The following is a 21499-nucleotide window of genomic DNA, read 5'->3' as shown; positions in this document are numbered from 1 at the left end:
TCCACCAACGTTTACCATCCAACCTGACAGAACTGGAGAGGATCTGCAAGGAGGAATGGCAGAGGATTCCCAAATTCAGGTGTGAAAAACTTGTTGCATCTTTCCCAAAAAGACTCATGGCTGTATTAGATCAAAAGGGGCTTCTACTAAATACTGAGCAAAGGGTCTGAATACTTAGGACCATGTGATATTTCAGTTTTTCTTTTTTAATAAATCTGCAAAAACATCAACAATTCTGTGTTTTTCTGTCAACATGGGGTGCTGTGTGTACATTAATGAGGAAAAAAAAATGAACTTAAATGATTTTAGCAAATGGCTGCAATATAACAAAGTGAAACATTTAAGGGAGTCTGAATACTTTCCGTCCCCACTGTACGTGTAATATGTATGTATTATAGACTGCAAATATCTCCTCCTGAACAATAATACACCATCTTACCTACTGCTCCGCTTGGCTCTTGCTCGGGCATAAAATGCTTCATACGATTTTGGTTTTAACTCCAGAGCCTTAGTGGCAAACTCCTCTGCCATTCCAAAGTCCTGTAATCACACAAAAAAAGAGGTTGACATTGAAAAAAATTAAATTTCAAATAAAAACCTTATCTGTGATACTGATATATGAGAACTGTGTAAAGCTGGCCATAGATGGATAGAAATCCAGTCAGTTCAGCAGGAACCGTCAAAATTCCAATCCATTTATGGTTCTTCCCACCTGAAAGGAGTTGCTTTAATGATCGACTCCTCTCAAACAAGACTGTTGGTATATTTTCGTTGGGTCAGCGCTTGTCAATCAGCATGCAGTGCTGATTAGTGTATTCTGACAGTGGAGGAAACCTGCTGTCAGTATACTGTAACGCAGAGGGAAGGATTTCCCTATCCACCTCACTTGTGCGGATAAAGGAATCCGTTCAAAAACTGAGTCATCAATGGCCAGCATTAGTGCCATATCTGAGCTAGTATGAAGCAAAGCATGCAGATGGAACCACACAGATATCTATAAAAAAAAAAAAACAGGACAAACACAGACATTCCATGACTTAAAAGAGAAGTGTCAGACTCAAAGCAAATTTAGGTTGCGCTCAGGTAGATAAGTAAAGTCCATCTAGACCGCTGTGAGTGCAGACTGAGATAGTGAGCTCATCCTAGCTCCAAAGATCCATAAGCCGCACATCATGACCCATGCACATGAAGCGAGATGAATGGCAGCCTCAGCCCGAACTCCAGCCATGATCCCTGATTAAGCTCCATGGGGCTTAACGAAACCTGTTGGGGATTTGGCCTGGCTGGAGTCCGGGCTAAGGCTGCTATTCATCTCATTTCATGCGCATGGGTCTGCTTCATGATGTGCAGTATGGATCTTTTCCTTTGACAATCAAAGAATCAAACATTCATACTTACCTAGATGGCTGCAGTATTGATCTGATACTGCTGTCCACCCCCCCCCCCCTGCTGGCTCTATACCGAGAACTGAGCGATCAAAGACAGCTGATCACTCAGTTCTCTGGTCCACCCTGAGCAGTGACTCTTCTCTGCTGTTTTCCCCTTGCAGCGCACACTGGACTGGGGAGGGGGTAGACGTGGCTGACTCAGACTCTCAACGGCACACCGCAAAGTCAGGCACCTGGGCGGATCTTGCCATTGTCAGGATCCCTGCAGAGCCTGGAATGGGTCTGTGACGTCAGCTGCTGGCAAGTTTTGCCTGAAAGCCCACTGTCGGCTGAATCTGGGTCATATGAGTGCAGAACTAAGTGCACTCCTGTGACCCACAGAAGTATGGCTAAAAAAGCTTTGGCCATACTTCTCCTTTTAGGCCTCCTTCACACGGCTGTTTTGAAACATCCACCGTATTCCAACGGCAGGAATCAGCAGATTTTTGCAGCTGGAAAAACCAGGGCATGCGAACAGCAGTCGCTCAGTCTATATAAACTAATATGTCAGCTGACAGAGGCCACTGCTGTTCGCATATAGCTGCATACAAAGTGGTTAGGGACGGATGTCCAAGCCTGGAGGGAGTTGGCTGCGTCCAGCTGGAATGACAAGAGCATGCGAATAGCAGCAACTGCTCAGCCTATATAAACGAATGACAGGCTGATAGCTGCCACTGCTATTCGCATGCATGGCCTGGTTATTCCAGCTACAAGAATCTGCCGATTCCTGCTGCTGGAATCTGGTGGATGCATGATAATGGCCATATGAAGGAAGTTGGCAATTTTTTTTTTTTTAACATAGAACTTAGCATGTTTATCACAAATATGTAAAAGTTCACTTCCAAGAACCAGTAGTAGTAGCTGTGGCTTCTAATGTACTCTCTTAGCTTTCAGGACCTCATGACAAGTCTCCCAGTAGTGATGACAACACAGAAGAACCTGTATATACAGTACATATAGAGTAGCCACAGCCAGGCAGATCTCACTGAACACAAAGGCCAGTGAAAGATCTACCCTTTTTTTGGCTTGAACTGCAACATGGGACCTACCAAGATCTTCCCTAAAGGCGGCCATAAACGATTTATATTTGTTTGCTCAACCATCAGGTTGAGCGAAAAAAATTAGCAGATTCCCCCATCCATACATTCAATGGGGATGGGGGAAATTCTTCCCACTGAGCTATTGTATTCTGGGTGGTGAAACTTCCCTTCTATAGCTGCAGCACTGATTGTGCAACAAAAACCTAACAGGCTCGTTGTACCTGTTGATTGATAGACTGACTTGTGTACAACCAGGCTGCCCCATACATAGATTGAAAATCGGCCAGTCCCTGTTGGATTGGCTGAATTTCGATTCACATATGGCCAGCTTAACTTGGTAGGTGAGCAAATGTGGGGCAGTCAGTGACAGGTTTATTTCTTTTCCTCTAAAATAAAGGGAACGATGAAAATTCAAACATGCAGTGATTTTCCAGCATCTCAGGAAATCTTTGCATGCAGTAACATGCTCATAAACATTCATTATCTTTCACTAGTTGACAATATATGGCTGAAGAAGAAAAACTGCAAATAAAAAATGTCACACCACCCAAAAGGGTCCTTATTTCTCCTGAGAAGAATCCGCTGCCTGCAGTTCTCACCATCACGGCTGTAGTGTAGCTGTTCATAGCAGATAACCGTATAATTGAATTCTTGCACAGTGTTATCCAAGAGTAGCTGATCCTTTTTCCATATATAAAATACTTTTAGGCTCGGTTCACACTGAGCCGACCTGTCAGGCGACTTAGCCGCCTGACAAGTCGCGCTCCATGCAGTGCAATAGAACTCAAGTCAAGTCGACTTAGAAAAAGATTCCTGTACCTTTTGGAGGCGACTTCAGAGCCACTTGCATTGACTTCCATTACAGAAGTCGTTTGCAAGCCGCAATGAAGTCGTGCTATACGGGGCGGCTATAGAGTCGGGCGACTTTGAAGCCACCCCAGTGTGAACTGGCACTTAAAGGCATCATACACCCCAACAAGCTTATATAATAACATCTAGTGACTTGATCAGAAAATCTAATAAGTAATTCTTTACTCACATTCATCTTCCGACGGCAGCGGGACAAATTGAGGAGAAGTGACACCTTCAGTTCTCGAAAAGTCTTCAGATCCTCTCCAAATCCCTCACGAGGAAATTTCTTCATGGCGTATTGGTATCTCTGTGCTGCTTCTTTTACTTTCCCTTTCTGAGGGAGCAAAGGCATGGTACTCACAAACACTATGTTCTCTAACAGTTCAACTACCTGTAGCTATTAAACTTCTGTCTACAACATGGTCTTTATTTTATTTTTTTATGGTCACTCTTTCCAATTCCCAACAAGCTTTCCTCATATTCTTAGCCTGGGTAAAATCCATTTACATTACCCTCTATCAATTCCTTACTAAGGACCTCATGACTGGCTGTGCTTCCTAAAGCAACCATCTTAATAGCAGACTAATAAAAGGGAGAGGCTAAAAGGTTGCTGGAGGAAACAAAGATTGTTTATTCAGACACCATGAGGCCCTCCTATTTACCTGATACACTCAAAGCCCCCTTAATGTGATTTACCACTTCTAGAGAGCATATAATGAACTCCTTGTCCCTGATATTCTAGCCACTATTGGAGGCCTTTTCTCTCAGATCCCCACTGTCCTGTCAGTACCAAAGCTTATGTATGCAAAAGTATCTTCAGAATGTCCTTCTGATTAGAAGAAAGCCGTATAGGTTTGAATGTCCCAAGCAAAGACATCTACTAAAGTGCCCCACATGTTACAAACCGGTCATCCAACACCTAAAAACTTAGATCAGAGAATGTTGGACTGGGTGTGATAAGTAAAGCCCTATCACTTCAATTATCTGACTGGAGGTTCAGAAATATTTGTGTGCCATACAATGATATTGCAAAGTGTATTTACAAGTCCTTCATACACATCCAACTATGCTATTAGGTTTGGGGTTTTTTTGGGGTTTTTTTTAAGTAAGCCTCCATCAAAGGATATTTTCATACAAATACATTCCGATCAGATGTCAAGAAAAATTCAGGAATGGTATGTGGACTAACTAAAATATGGGGCCAGTAGAACAGACCAAGCAGGCCTTACCCAACAGCTACATTACATCACTGCAACCAACCAAGGGTTGGCTGCTCTGGGACAGTTAATTTACAGTACTCTGTATGAAGGACATTTTAATATGTTTTGATACATGAAGTCACATGTGTAAAACACAAAAGACTATTTTCTTGCTGGAAGTGGAAACCCCAAATGTTAAAATATCACTATTTCTTCTCAGCTACTGACCACTCTCTTCTTGCAAGCTCACCAACAACCTTATATCCTGACATAAAAATCACATGCCTCCATTCTGAACCATCTTACTAAGTTTGCATCTTCCAAGCTTCTCCCAGGCTCCTCACCTTGTAGAACATGTCTCCCTCTTCCATCAGTTTACTCAGCAGAATGATCATGATGTCTGGCTTGGACGTTGCCATGGCCCAGGTGGCTGGACCTGTAGTGTACAGGATGCATGATGGGTAAAAAAACTAATACAATGCAAGGGGAAGAACCAAATGGGGGAGGGGGGAGCAAGAGAAGGAAGAAGATACAACATTGGGGTCATACAAATGGGAGACAGAAAGGACAGGGTGAAACAAGAGAGACCAGGGCTGAATGTTGGGTGGGGATAAAAACTGGGACCAGGAGAACAAATATAGGTGCAGTTTGAATGAAAGTGGTTTAAAATATCCGGGAAAGGAGAAGGACCATTTATAAACTGGAGAGGCTGAAAAATAGCCAAGTTCTCCGCTTTACTGATGCCATTGAATAAGAATGTAGAATTTGTCCAGTTTTTTCAGCCAGAGCAAGTTTTGTAAATGTGGAGAGGAAAGGAAGAAAAGAGTTCTCAGGAGGTCATGTATGTCCCTATGTGATAAAAATGTTTGAGTGTGACCCCACAAATAAGTGTCTGTTGTCCTAAAAAAAAACAAATTTATCAAACCATCTGAAACAGGAACTGTCTGTGATCCCAGTAGCAACCAAATAGATTTGGAGTTTCATACTTTTCATGTAAAACAGAAGTTAGAAATTCAAAGGGGGAGCAAAGGCAGTTTTTTTTTTATTCAGACATTTTGACAAATGAGTCTGAACATACACCAGGGTGTCAGACTGACACCCAGCAGGGTCTACAGATAAAATAATGAATTAAAAAAGCCAAATCCACATATCTTTTGTGCATATCCCTTTGATTGTCTATGCAGCATATGATAATATATGATTCTAACTGTATGGGGCAGGAACAGTCACTAAGCAGCAACATGCCATCAGGTAAGGGCAGTCAGTAAATTATTAGCTTAAAACAAGCCAAATGTGTTAGTAAATGTGCGCCCATGCTTTTATTCGCATCAAGATATTTTTGTTAACTCTAATTTTTAGGGTTTTATAGGACTAAATTAAGCCACGTCTATTTATGGTTAGAAAAAGGATTAAACGAGAACTGCACTTTTAAAACATGTTAGCTTTGCAAATATATCCCCTTACCTCAGCTTTTTCCTCCCTGTGCTGTGAGAGCTGTCATCCCAGGAAACATTGATTTGTTTACATTCAGCCTGTCTGCATTGTACAGTATAAAGAGCATCAAGTATGCAGTTCAGAATGAAGTATTACAAGAAAGGACTTAGCTCCACATATCTGCAAATCAATGTCTTGAAAGCTAGGAGCCATAAATGACTACTATTGTTATAGGGAACTGCACTCATGTAATCACTAGTAAAACAAACCACAAACTGCTAGAAGCCCTGCATAATAAATAAATAAGTCCTGTCTCCCTCCTCTTCCACATCACTACTGACTGTCCTTATCCTTAGACCGGATTTGCAGGCATTTTGCACTCTACACCTAATGGTACAGACAGGATGATTATAAACAAGCAATGTTAGCACTAGTATGGGCCTTTGATGAGAGTTCTAATACCCTCCTGACCCCTTTTAGCAGCCCTTTAACAGGGTCTTTATGCCGGAGGCAGGACAGACATCCGATCAAGTGATCACTGTGATGGGCTGTCATATGATCGGAAGCCCATCCTGCTGGTTTCTGATCATAACCAGAGTGAGCACGCTCTGCACAGAAACCACACCTGGTCAGCAAGAGGTTAAACCACAGGGATAGAAAAAGAGTAGTATGGTGATATTTGCAGAATTTCCAGTTGTCCCTGGGTATATTTAGAGAACTAATGTGTTTAAAAAGTCAACTCATTCTTATTGTCAAGCATTACTTTATTTGTAAAACATTAATCTTAAAGTGCTGTCCTAAACCACAACAATCAGCCCAAGGGACATCCCTTACAGTCAGTAGGATATGTCCCTTGTGCTGTTGCCTCTACTGTTAGGTGAGATCCTCCACCATCGATGGATAGTTGATAGAACTGTGGGAGTTGTCACAGGCTCATATCAGGAGTGCCTGACTATGCCAACCCTTACCACCCAGCTCCTCCATTCGTAGAAGCTGATACTGCAGCTTCTATGAATGAAACACGATCTATGAATGGGGGGGAGGACCTTTCATTCATCCACCCATTCACAAATCACATAACGTGTAAGCCTTAAGTTCTAATTACTCAGGGATGGTCGTGAGCCCATACGCTTATTACTAATACTAATACTAACATTTTCTACTACAGTGCTTGGGGGGAGAGGCAAGTGTAACGTGTAAGTTACACTTATCCCAGTGGTGGCCTTGATATGCTGCAGGAAAAATCTCAGCTCTCCTGATGTTCACTTAGTGGCTGCAGAGTTTACATTGAGCAGAAGGCAGGAACTGGACAGGAAATCTCCATAGACATTCTATGCAGCTGAACACTTCCAGTGAAATGTTGCATGTGAGCCTCAGGTGAACAGCAGGCACAGCAAGCGCAGGAAGCTACAAAGGGTAAATGTAACGTACACATTACATTTCCCAAGTGCTTCCTGCAGTCTTTCTGGGAGAGCCCACGCTGTGTGAAGTCTTGGCCATTACTTGAAATCCGTGGTACAGAGACTGAATGGCCTGTCGGTAACGGCTGTCATAGCCGCTCAGAGATAAGGAATGCAAATCGCCGATAAGGAATGCAAATCGCTGTACAGTTCACTTACTCTTTCCTAAAAAATAGTTTTTAACATTATCCCAAGTCTACAAACCTCAGCACTTTCTATAATGTCCCCTGATATTTATCAAAATATAATTTGAAAGTTAACATATCTATATTTAAAAATATGAATGGATTCCAAACATTGAAAAAAGAAAGATTTTCACTTAGGATGTCAGCAGATGATCATCCGCTAACGTTCGCTATCCCATAGAGATACACGTATGTCTGTTTTTTTCATCCGTCATCGGATGGATGAAAAACGAACATACGGAATGGCCCTGTGAAAGGGGCCTTATGGTAAAATCAGCTGAATCCATGACTGTGTCCTCGTATAAATAGAGACTACAATATGGCCACTAGGGGGACCTATATCGACACAGGAGCAGCCAGAGTAGCGCTCCAAAATAATATTTCCAAATGAAGAAAACCCTTGGGAAACCGGTGGACGGTATATTACACAAATGGGGTAAGTGCAATTTAAACTTAGTCAGTGCTTGAGCTATTTCTAGTGCTCGGTCCATGTGCGTAACTGGTGAGTAAGCATGCGGAGCAAAGCTGTGAAGAGAGAGCAAGTTCTAACCTTTGGGTCGGCTTGGTAAGGTCTGACAGCCTTAAAGCAGCAAAGAAGGTCAGAGTGGATAACAAAACAGAGGGAGAAAGAAGGTGTGTGCCGAGTGATCAATGGAATCAAATTTGGAGGATAAGTAGGCAAAGAGATGGAGGACAAGTTGGAATAAGAGAGGAGAGAACAGAGAAAAGTGAACGTGACAGACATAAGGGGGGGGGTGCAGAGTTTAAAAACAAAAAAAGAAATTAAACATTGGGGACCAGGAAGAACAGGAAGGAACGGGGTGGTGTGGAAAAGCAACAGACACAGAGGTAGTGAGAGGGAGCATTGGCGATAAACGGATGGAGTGACGGAGGAGAGAAAACAAACCATGTAGCAGGAGTGAGAGAGCAGCGAGCACAGAAGCTTAATGTCTGAGCAGCAGATCATCAACAAGCAGCAGTGACGGGGCAGTGAGAACGCGGCTAACCAGTGATGGACATTACAACACGCAGCGACAAAGATTCCGGCAGCACTGGGTCTAAAAAGGGATTCTGCTGTGCCAGGCACTGAAACTGATTAGAAAACTGGCAAGCTAGTCAGTGATATGGTTAATAGTCGCTGTTTTGGTCTTTGGAATATACAGTAGGGGTGCAATTCTGTGATCTTAATTCTTGTAAGGTTCACAATATTAAGCTGAAGCTGACAAAGAACATGCAAGCCTGTTTATACTGACAATAAACACAATGGGAAACTTTACATCTGGACATCTAAACTTTCTGTAGGACAAGGGAGGTAGCAACGGCATGTCACTGCTTTGTCACTTACCTATCTTGGCTCCTTTCTTTAGAAGAGCCACAACAACTGAAGTGTTCCTGCAACCTACAGCTCTGTCCAGTGGGCGCATTCCACTATAATCCACGTGCTCGATCATTGCACCATGGTCCACCAGAAACTGGACCTGTAAACAAACAGGAGCAGAATGAACGTCATCAGGACTTGGTAAAGTGCTGGTAACTGGTCTGTACATATTGGTGGAAAGAAAAGTGTACTGAGGTGTAATTGGCTGCAGCAGGAGGGAGACTTCCAATGGGAGCTAGTCTTCTTACTGAACACTGAAGTACAGATACGTTCTATATGCATTGTTCATCAATCTAATGGATATTATACAGAGTACAGTGGGATCACAGCCCTTTAAATGCAAGTGCCTGAACAGAATCACGCAATGCTTTCAAGAAACAGACCACACTGGGTTAACAAGGCCATGATACTGAGCACTTCCAGGGTATATAAGGCGCTTGTTCCAGGATACAAAATTTATCTAACGCGTTGGAAGGCCTCCACAAGCAGCTGTAATACGTTATTTTCCCTTATTTTGTGTGTACAAAGCAGGTCTGAAAGAAGATCACACAGGGTTCTGCTTTGGAGTGCAAGCAAGAATCGATAGATCCATTGGCACCCGTTGTTCTGGTTAGAGATCCGTCTATCTAATAGCTGACGTGACCTAGCCCAATCGTGGCAACTGCCAGGCCATTATAAGCTACTACCTACTAAGCAAATCTGTCTTCTATATCCTATTAATATACATCTCCTTACTCTATGCTACCGATGTATATCAGATTTATTTTTTCTTTTCAAAAAATATTTTATTTAGTACAATTAAATACACAATACAGATATATTATATAACGTATAATGGCAAATACAATGTTATTCAGGATTAAGTAATTTGGTAAGAGTACAAAACAATAGATAGACAGTTAAATAAGATCTGATGTATTGTCATCAAACTGTTAGAAGGTGGTCACTAAAATGTGAAAATTTCCTGAACAAACAAGAGTTGATGGGGTGACTGTAGGGTATAATGCTGTAATCTGTAATTTGAGGAGCTTCAAAATCGTAAAAGAGAATGAAAGAAAGAATAGAAAGAAGGAAAGTGAAGAGCAGAGAGGGGTCCATCAGGTTGATCCAAGAGTCACAGCGAGGTATAGTATGGTCAATGTAATTTCAAATCAACTACCACGGCATTAGGACTGAGTCATTAAAAGATGACGGTAGGTAATGTTTAATCCAAGGCTGCCATATTTTATGAAATTTGGGAACTTGGTTATGTTCAACAGCCACCATTTTAGAGTGAATCATGGCATTGTTCATTTTTTGTTTTGTCTCAGCCAATCTGGTTTGAGGTTGAGTAGTGCCGTGATGAGGTTAGGTTGTAAGGGTACTACAAACATTTTGGAGGCGTATGTAAAGATTTCTTTCCAGAATGTCTGTGCTATTGGACAGGACCACCAAATCTGCATGTGCGTACCCAGAATTGTACAACCTCGGAAACATAGAGCAGAGTAGGTTGGAATATATTTAACTATCCTAGCTGGTACAAGGTACCAGATGGTTAATACTTTATATTTGGTTTCCATCGCTATAATATTAGGGGAGGATGACTTAGTTGTCAACCAGGTTTTCGACCATTCTACAATATCCAGGGTGTGTTCCAGGTCCTCCTCCCATCTCTGAGTGTAGGTTGGTTTATCTGTGTCAGATTTATCTAATAGTGGGGAATAGAGGGAAGAAATTAGTATGTCAGATTATTATATCACATGGATTACTCACCACATCAGCATCCCCATAGAAGGCTGCGAGATCCAGGGGCGTACGTCCGTTCTTATCAGCATGGTCAGTGGCTGCTCCATTTTCCACCAGTGATCTCACCACAGGAAGGTGTCCCTTCAGACAGGCCCAGCTTAAAGCTGTCAGACCCTCTTTATCCATGAGGCCTATGGAAGCTCCTAAAAGGGGTAATAAATTATAATTACAAAAGGAATCTAAAATTATTGCTTCAGCCTACTACAATGCAGGCTGTGAAGCCTAAGAAGGTCACCGTCGGGCTTTAAAACCTTGTTTAGAGGGAAGCTAAAGTTTGGGGAGATATGTATAAACATACATTTACTACATGACAAACTACTCCCAGACCACTACTGGTAATCTAAAAGGACGGCACAAGAGAGCAAATTTTTTTGACAAACAATTTAATTAAAACATCCCACATAAGGGATAAGTCACTACTGATGAGGCATTGAGCTATTTATAATAACAGGCTTGTTTCATTAAAGAAGCAAACAAAACATTTAACAGGAGCCTACAACTCCACCTGCTGGCAGAAAGCAGCAATTATAATATGTTGTACTGTATTTCCTAATTAGCAGACAATAACGATTTTTGAAAAGTTATATTTTTTAGCCTTTGACCTTAAAAGATAAAGAAGGAAATTCTGTACAAAACCAAAGTACATCTAAAACCAAGTTAATTATAAGTTACTACTAAGTGTTGTGGAACATTTTTCTACAAATTCCTACACAGCAAAGTCAAATTTGTATGTACACATTCAGATCAAGGATAATAAATAATGAAATATATTTAATCATCATGTTTAATATTAAAAGAGAATATTATTATATTTGGGAAGGTAACATGACAGAAACATTCAAAAACCATCTGAAGCAAATAGAATGTCCTAGAGTTTGTTTACTGCTATTAGAAATGATTAAACTGCATTCTACTAGGGCCAGTTCACACCACATGCAGCCCAGTGCGTTTTTTTCTGCATCAAAAACACATGGAAAGTAGGTTATATGGTTTTCAATGGCATAGTTCACACCAGTGCTTGCAGTTCCAGTGCGTTCCAGAAAAAAAAAGTAGAACATGCTGCATTGTTCCTGCACTGGACTCTACCGGAACGCTCTAAACGCACAAAAGAATGCACTGTAACACACATGTCCTTATATAGGGTCAGTTCACAGCATAAAAACACAGTCCGGATGTGTTCCAGATGCTTTTCTGCAAATGGAATGCACTGGAACTGGTGTGAACTATGCCACTGAAAACCATATAACCTACTTTACATGCGTTTTTGATGCAGAAAAAAAAAAAAAAAACGCACTGGACTACATGTGGTGTGGACTGGTCCTTAAAGCGGAGTTCGACCCATTTAAAAGTCACAAAAAGTGGAGCTGCTGACATTTAATAATCGGACACTCACCTGTCCCACGGTCCAGCCATGTGGGCAAACGAAGCCCCACTCCTCTCTGTGGCGCCGGTATTGTAACTGTGGGCGCCCGGCTGTGAAGCACTGCGTATGTGCGAGCTGCGCTGTAATTGGCCGGGCAATCTTCTGGGACCTGTGACCTCTCCCAGAAGATTGCAGGGAGGGAGGGGGAGAGGTGAACTTCCTTGCGGCGCCCCGGGAATAAGTGGGCACTGGATGCCTCTAAAAAGAGGGTATCCACTCCCCCCCCCCCCCCCCCCAAAAAAAACAAATGACATGCCAAATGTGGCATGTCAGGGGGTCACTTAAAGCGGAACTTCCATTTTTGGGTGGAACTCCGCTTTAAGGTTAAAAAAAAAAGAGGGGGGGGGGATGCACTGGACTGCATCAAAAACACACATGCAGAAAAGCATCTGGAACGCATCTGGTCTGCGTTTCTATGGTGTGAACTGGCCCTTAAACATAGCACAGAATTTGTTATAAGATAGACAGAGTGCTCTGTGTGGATTCAGTAAGGCTTCATGCACACCGGCCGTTTGAGACATCCGTCCAAAATGTAGGGCTCATTTCTACATGCTTAGTAATGAATGGCTGTGCGCAGGTATGCACTATGCCTATGAAATCTCGTAAATCCTGGAAGACATAAAAGCCCTTTAAGTGAGTACTTGCAAACACAATGTAAATCTGTGTACAGCCATTCATTACTATGGGCAGCAGCTGTGTCTCCTGGGCACAGAAATACGCCTGCAATTTACGCCGAATCCCTCAAAGCATTCAGGTGCATCTTTGGGTAACCAAATTTATGACATACTGTTTGCTTTTGTTTTTTAGTGTCTCTGTCATTTGACTTCCACAGATTTAATATTATCTGAACATAACATAAAAATATATTTCACCGTTTATTAATCCTTGACCTGATTGTGCATATACAGACTTTTTTTTTGGTGTGTAGAATTTTTGTATAGAAATGTTCCACAATGCCTAGTTATAATTTATAATTGAGATACTCTGTTTCTGATGTGTGCCATGTGCACAACACACAAACTTCAGCAGTTTGTTCAAAGCATGGTTGGGTTAGTGTATCTAAACCCAAATAAAAAATGTGACATCAATCAGCCATAACATTATGACCACTGACGGGTAACATGAATAACATTGATTATCTCATTACAATGGCACCTGAAAGTGGGTGGGATATATTAGTCAGCAAGTGAACATATTGTCCCTGATGTTAATGTGTTGAAAGTGGAACAAACAGACAAGATCATACTTACCTCCACTGTGCAGCTTGTTTTGCACAGAGTGGCCCCCAACCTCATCTTCTGGGGTCCCCCAGCGGCTCTCGTGGCTCCTCCCCACATCAGATAACCCCCTAGAAGAAGCGCTTTCCCAAGGGAGTTACCTTGCGGGCACGCTCCCGAGTCCAGCATTCAGCGTCCATAGCCACCGAATGTATGACTTGGCCCCGCCCCCCCGGCGCACGCGTCATTGGATTTGATTGACAGCAGCGGGAGCCAATGGCTGCACTGCTATCAATCTATCCAATCAAGAGCCGAGAACCCCGGGCAGAGAGACAGCGGGTCAAGTTCCAGGGCTCAGGTAAGTAAAACGGAGGGGCTAGGGGGCCGTTCACTGTCAGGTGTTTTTTGCATAGGATGCATTAAGGTGAAAAGAAAAAAAGAAGGTTTACAACCCCTTTAGGGATTTGAGCAACTTTGAGGGCCAAATTGTAAAGGGCCAGACATCAGAGCAACCCCAAAACTGCAACTCTTGTAGGAAGTGCCCGGTCTGCAGTGGTCAGGACTGACCAAATGTAGTCCAAGGTTGGAAAACAAGCAACAGGGTCATGGGCGGCTCATTGACTCATTGATGTGTGTGTAATGAAGTCTGGCCTGTGTAGTCCAATCCAGATGAAGAGCTACTGTAGCTCAAATTGCTGGAAAGGTAATGCTGGTTCTGATAGAAAGGTGTCAGAACACACAGTGCATTGCAGTTTTGTTGTGTATGGGGCAGTGTAGCCACAGACTGGTTAGGGTGCCCATCCTGACCCGTGTCCACAGCCAAAAGCACCTACAATGGGCATGTGAGCATCAGAACTGGACCACGGAGCAATGAAAGAAGGTGGCCTGGTCTGAGGAATCACATTCTTTTACATTGTATGGATGGCCGGGTACGTGTGTGTCGCTTACCTGAGGAAAAGAAGACACCAGGATGCACTAAAGGAAGTCAAATTAATAGAGGCTCCTCCTTGCAACTTACAGGACCCAAAGAATCTGCCACTGATGACTTGGTGCTAGATACCTTCAAAGGTCTAGTGGAGTCCATGCCTTGATGGATCAATATTAGGTGGGTAGTCATAATGTTTTGGTTGATCAGTGTATACTGCAGCTCACCCATTCTTAGATGTGATGTCTGCATTGTTTTCTGTGATTCTCCTGGTAATATATTGTCTGCCCGAAGGTTACAATTCTGTATCCATGGAGCAGCTGTGCTGTCACCCTAGATCAGGAAGCGTGTTAGGACTATAGAACACCTCCTCATTTATGTAACACAGGAAGCACAGCATTGTTCGCGATTTCAGTGCAGCATTGTCAGCTCATTAAAGGAGGTTAGAAGCTCATTGGATTTAGGGCAGAATTGACAGGTATTTTTGCACTCATTGAACAGATATAACAAACACTTTCAATGGTATATTTTACAGACCAAAGGGCAGCAAATTAGAAAAAGTTCCTTATAAAGGTTTACATACACGTTAACATGTAACTCCTAATTCCCAGCTTTGCTGTTCAAATCGAATCTGCGGCCCTGGGACAGCTCCACTACCACTACATGGCTTTACTAACCTTGTGCCAGCAGAAAATCCACAGTGGCAACATGTCCTTCTGAAGCAGCGGTCATTAATGGAGTACGGCCCTGCTTGTCTGCCATGCTAACATCTGCACCATGTGTAAGCAGCAAATCAACAATCTGTGAAAGAAAGAACTGGTCAGTCTTTGTATCCATCAATTATTTAGCTATAAAAGACAAAGTGACCATCTGCATTGTTACCTGCCAATGTCCCTGTCGGACGGCACTAAATATTGGAACAACGCCTCTCCGGTTAGGTTGGGATACGGCAGCCCCTTGTTCTAACAATAGGCGGCAAACCTCCAGCTTTCCACGGCCTGCAGCAGCTGTAAGAGCTGTAAGAAGACGTTGATAATATGAATAGGTATGTAAAAAATGTATAGAATAGAGAAATAAATAATAAAAAGAGAAAAAGGGACAGAAAACAAATGATATAACAATGACTGACGTAAATACATTACACTGAACAGATTCCAGCATCAGTGAAGTGTAGATAACGTCATATTTCAGCTCCAATAAAACTCCCTAAAGAGCGCACAGCCTCAGCACTCACCCGTCTCCCCCCACAGACTATCAAAGCTGTTGATCTGAGCTCTCTCTTCCTCTTCTTCATCCTTTTCTGGTAAGTCCAGGAGGTAAGAAACAATCTGAAAAAATAAAAGACAGATGCTAAATAGCATCAAAAATCAAACGAACCCAAAAAACTGAATCTACGTCACGAGGTGTGCGTTCCCCAGTCAGTTTGTTTTACCAAATTCTTTCCCACACTGAAATGCAAGAAAGGACATGATGTGAAACAACTTCTTCAGCACAGGGAAAAATCGACCCCTAAAACACATTGGGGGTCATTTACTAAAGGTAAATCCACATTGCACTGCAAATGCACTTGGAAGTGCAGTCGTTGTAGATCTGAGGGGGACATGCAGGGAAAATAAAAAAAAACAGCATTTTTGCTTGTACATGATTGGATGATAAAATCAGCAGAGCTTCCCCTCAGATCTACAGCGACTGCACTTACAAGTGCACTTGTAGTGCAAAGTGAGTTTGCCTTTAGTAAATCAACCCCATTGGCTGCTGTCCTAAACAAAAAGAAACTTTTACTGTGATAAGGAATCCTATTAGTTCACCTCATCACAAACGGTCATCCCAGGAGCCCTGACAAGGTTCCTCAGATATTAAAAAGCGGCATCAGTACAAAATAATTTTACTGCAATAAAAAACGCATGCAGCTGGGAGTTCAGTGACACACCACTCCAAATATTACAACTAAGACCGCATACACACGAGCGGACTTTTCGGCAACAAAAGTCCGACGGCCATTCCGGCGGACATTCATTGGGTTTTTGACGGACTTCCGACGGACTTTTGAACGAACGGACTTGCCTACACACAATCACACAAAAGTCCGACGGATTCGTACGTGATGACGTACGACCGGACTAAAATAAGGAAGTTGATAGCCAGTAGCCAATAGCTGCCCTAGCGTGAGTTTTCGTCTGTCGGACTAGCATACAGACGAGCGGATTTTTCGACCGGACTCGAATCCGTTGGAAAGATTTGAAGCGTGTTTCAAATCTAAAGTCCGCCAGATTTTCGACTGGAAAATTCAGCTGAAGGTCCAATGAAGCCCACACACAATTGGATTGTCCGTCGGACCAGTCCGGTCGAAAAGTCTGCTCGTGTGCACGCTGCATAAAAGGGCCATTGCACCCACAATACATCATAACTTATTTTATGTATAGGAGAACTTAATTTAAAAAAATGGATGAGAAAACATTTCAGAAGATTAAAGAAGAACTGTCATGATACCTTTAAAATTACAGGCAGAGCAACATATAAAGATCTTGTATCGACTGCAATCATTTTCTAGCTTTTGTCTCTTCCCTCTCTGCTCTTCCCCTCACAGGAGCCAAATTTGTGGGCGTTACCCTTAGGAGCAGTGGCAGAGCACAGCTGTCACTACTACATTAAATAATATTGAAAGGCTATTCACTGTACTAAAAACTTAAACAAAGCAAACTTACTAATTAGCCACAATCTGTATAGTGCATTAGAAAGCGGAGCTTTGTTCTGGCACCCCCAGCCTCTGCCTGCACATACACAGACTGAGCACATGTCAACAGCACAGGCACAGCTCTACCCTGGCATTCCTACAATGGTGTGCCCCCTTCCCCCTGCATTCAAGTGATCACACTTGTCTCGGAAAAAACGCAGAGAGAGGGAGACAAGAGCCAACAATGAAAGCTTCCGTCTCCTTTAGATAGTGTTGTCAAAGATGGGGGGACATGCTGTCAGTCTCTGAATCTCAACCTGTGTTCCACCTCAAAGCATGGGGCTAAGTGCTATATCCACACTGGGACATAGATGAATGAAGCAGCCATAGAAACCAAAATGAGATTTCTTCTGTAGGCCTCTCGTACAGCACTTTTTGAATGATCTGAACACAGGTGCATTGTTCTCTATGGAACAATGCACACACCTGACTAAGGATCGGAAATACAGTGATGAGTATAGAGCTGTGAAATAAGAATTGAGTGCAGTCATTTTCACACAAAGCTTGTGTTGATAGGCTTTGGGCTTGTGTAAGTGGCATTAGTTTGAAATCAGTTTGAGACATCTGAAATCATTCAGAATTCATTGACAGGTGCAGATGACGTCTTCCTGACCTGGCGTCATCCTGCTTCACGGTTGGATCACACCTAAATTGCACAGGAACATGGTCTGCATTCCTGTGCAATTCTGCACGGTGAGATTTTCGGGCCATTTATTGGAATGGGCTGAAATCACACCAAAAGTTGTTCATGTACTACTTTTCTTTTACAAATATTTTTATCAGAGAATGCAAAAGGAAGGTACCATAACGAGATCTAAGGTACATTACTTACTTGCAAAAGTAGAAATGTATTGTTTGCAATCACAAAAACAACAGCGTTAGCTACAGAATATATTAAGAAAAACTCTAAACAGTGTGGTTGATGCCCCAAAATGTTGGTAACCACTTAAGGACCGCCGCATGACGATGTACGTCCAAACTTTGAACGGAGATATCGTTGTTATGGCAGCAGCTAGCTGCCATAACCCCGGTATCCCCGTTTTCGTGCGGCGGCCGGCTTTCAGATAAAAGTGGTCCCTGCGGCGGATTCACCGCAAAATCACTTTTATCGGTGGCGGGAGAGGGCCCCCCCCCTCCCGCCGCGATCCGGTGCCCTCCGCCGCTTACCGGAGCCGTCGGTAGCGGTGGAGACGATCGCGTCCTTCCCTGTGGTGTGTCTGGAGACGAGTGAGGCTAAGATGGTGCCCACTCGTCTCCATGACACTGCTGGGCGGAAGCGACGTCAATACGTCACTTTCGTCCACGCCTCTTAAAGGCACATTTTTTCAAATGTCATTTTTCTAAAGGTTTTCTAAAGTTTTTTCTTTTTTATTGCATTTTAGTGTAAATATGAGATCTGAGGTCTTTTTGACCCCAGATCTCATATTTAAGAGGTGCTGCCATGCTTTTTTCTATTACAAGGGATGTTTACATTCCTTGTAATAGGAATAAAAGTGACACCATTTTTTAAAAAAAAAAAAACAGTGTAAAAATAAATTATTGTAAAATAAATAATAAAAATAAAAATTTTAAACCCCCCCCGTCCCGACGAGCTCGTGCGCAGAAGCGAACGTATACGCGAGTAGCGCCCGCATATGAAAACGGTGGTCAAACCACACATGTGAGGTATCGCAGCGACCGGTAGAGCGAGAGCAATAATTCTAGCCCTAGACCTCCTCTGTACCACAAAATATGCAACCTGTAGAATTTTTTAAACGTTGCCTATGGAGATTTTTGAGGGTAAAAGTTTGACGCCATTCCACGAGCAGGCGCAATTTTCAAGCTTGACATGTTGGGTATCAATTTACTTGGCGTAACATTATATTTCACAATATAAAAAAAAAAATTGGGATAACTTTACTGTTGTCTTATTTTTTTATTCAAAAAACTGAATTTTTTCCAAAAAAAGTGTGCTTTTAAGACCGCTGCGCAAATAAGGTGCAAAAAAAAGTATTGCAACGACCGCCATTTTATTCTCTAGGGTGTTAGAAGAAAAACCATATATAATGTTTGGGGGTTCTAAGTAATTTTCTAGCAGAAAAACCTGTTTTAAACATGTAAACACCTAAAATCCAAAACAAGGCTGGTCCTTAAGTGGTTAAACATGCACTACTGTTCAAAAAATCCACTGCACCAGATCACATAGTACAGCATACCATGCAATCCGGAGCAGGTAAACACACTGCTTTGCGATCTGTGTTTGAGGTGCACATCCAGTGCGTTTTAAACACGTGCAGAAAACGCACAGAGCGTGGGTTTCTCACACTGCGTTCTGGTGTGAATAAGCCCTCAAGCAGGCTTTGCTCGTCTATAGTCTTCTAGGGGAACAAAGTGAACAAAATCCCATTGACACAGGCAGCTGGTATTGAAAACACTTTGGCAGAGCAGGTGTTTTATTAGATTTGGCGACCCGTCAGAATGTGTGACGTTCCGTCACCGACATCTTGCTATACCCGGTACTCCTCCATAGTAAGGATACACTGAGAAGGGGGAAAGCGGACATCTTGTTACACCCACCAGAGTTTTGCATTTTCACTTATGTTTAACAGTAAAGAGAGTTTATATAGTGAAATACAGTACTTAGAACTCCGTATGAACGTTTACAACCCATATGTGTGATTATATATCAGTATTACATTATATATCCCTGTATGTTGCGGTCGTTCAGGTACTTATCTAATAGTTTCTTAAAACCATCAATGCCCCCCGCTGAGACCACCGCCTGTGGAAGGGAATTCCACATCCTTGCCGCTCTTACAGTAAAGAACCCTCTACGTAGTTTAAGGTTAAACCTCTTTTCTTCTAATTTTAATGAGTGGCCACGAGTCTTGTTAAACTCCCTTCCGCTAAAAAGTTTTATTCCTATTGTGGGGTCACCAGTACAGTATTTGTAAATTGAAATCATATCCCCTCTCAAGCGTCTCTTCTCCAGATACAATAAGTTCAGTGCTCGCAACCTTTCCTCATAACAAATATCCTCCATTTTTTATTAGCTTTGTTGCCCTTCTTTGTACTCGCTCCATTTCCAGTACATCCTTCCTGAGGACTGGTGCCCAGAACTGGACAGCGCATACTCTAGGTGCGGCCGGACCAGAGTCTTGTAGAGTGGGAGAATTATCATTTTATCTCTGGAATGAATTCCTTTTTAATGCATGCCAATATTCTGTTTGCTTTGTTAGCAGCCGCTTGGCATTGCATGCCATTGCTGAGCCTATCATCTACTAGGACCCCCAGGTCCTTTTCCATCCTAGATTCCCCCCCCCCCCCGAGGTTCTCCCCCCAGTGTATAGATTGCATATATATTTTTGCCACCCAAATACATTATTTGACATTTTTCTACATTGAACCTCATTTGCCATGTAGTTGCCCACCCCATTAATTAGTTCAGATCTTTTTGCAAGGTTTCCACGTCCTGCGGAGAAGTTATTGCCCCGCTTAGCTTAGTATTGTCCGCAAATATAGAGATATAAACTATAAAATGAGTTTATATAGTGAAATACAGTACTTAGAACTCCCGCTGACTGGTAAGATGTTGAGTTTTTAAAGCAGCGAACTTCTGTCAGATTAGCAAACCTGTGAGATCCGCAGGCTTGCCGCTGCTTTTAAAATTCATCATCTTACCAGTCAGCGGGAGTTCTAAATACTGTATTTCTCTATATAAACTCAGTTTACTGTTAAAAATAAGTGTAAAATGCAAGACTCCGGTGGGTGTAACAAGATGTCCGCTTTCCCCCTTCTCAGTGTATCCCTACTATGGAGGAGTGTGGGGTGTAGCAAGATGGCGGCGATGGAAAGTCACTTCCGTTTCACATTCTGACAGGTCGCCTAATCTCATGAAACACAGGCAGTAATATTTATTTACAAACACACAGATAACTTTTGGGTCTCAAAAAAAAAATGACCAACTGATCTGGTGCTGCTTTTTTCTTAACATGTCACCTAACATATATAGTCTTTACACCAGCATCTGAACTCTGCCCATGTGGGCTACTGGCGTATCCTGGATATACCACTGTTCTGTTTGAGGTTGTTTAAAAAGTAGAAAGAGATTGACTGCTATATCTAAAGCTATTTAGCCAGGATCACTACAGTCACCACATGCCACGAAGACATTCACTCTGAATAGGTAAGTCATTACCACCGAGACCGGATCTAATCTTCCAATGCAGATTTCATTAATAGAAAAAAGGCGTGTGGAAACATCAAATAATAAAAACAAATCAACATATCATAAAGATACAACCAAAGGATTCACAGCAGATCTCTGACAGTAAAGTTTGTAGATTCTCGAATGTCAAGCTATTAAGAATTTGGGAGATGAAAATGAGCGTAGGTGTTCTATCAGAGGCTATGTAGATAAATCTTGTTCTATATTCAGCTTCAACAAACAGTGGGTCTTGT

The 21499-nt window shown here is 42.4% G+C and overlaps 1 protein-coding gene across 1 annotated transcript in view; it reads right to left on the bottom strand.

Moving 5' to 3' along the window:
* The window catches only part of TANC2 (tetratricopeptide repeat, ankyrin repeat and coiled-coil containing 2), a 710755-nt gene that overhangs the window by 14343 nt on the left and 674913 nt on the right, over window positions 1-21499 (bottom strand). The window contains 9 exon segments of the mRNA XM_073607675.1: window positions 440-540; window positions 3507-3653; window positions 4863-4954; window positions 8148-8177; window positions 8943-9075; window positions 10728-10903; window positions 15003-15126; window positions 15208-15341; window positions 15560-15653. Coding sequence (XP_073463776.1) covers window positions 440-540; window positions 3507-3653; window positions 4863-4954; window positions 8148-8177; window positions 8943-9075; window positions 10728-10903; window positions 15003-15126; window positions 15208-15341; window positions 15560-15653 — 1031 coding nt within the window.

This window comes from Aquarana catesbeiana, linkage group LG12 (genome assembly GCF_042186555.1).
Source record: "Aquarana catesbeiana isolate 2022-GZ linkage group LG12, ASM4218655v1, whole genome shotgun sequence".
NCBI lineage: Eukaryota > Metazoa > Chordata > Amphibia > Anura > Ranidae > Aquarana > Aquarana catesbeiana.
Note: the sequence above shows the minus strand (reverse complement) of the source record. Positions and strands in the feature narration are given on the sequence as shown.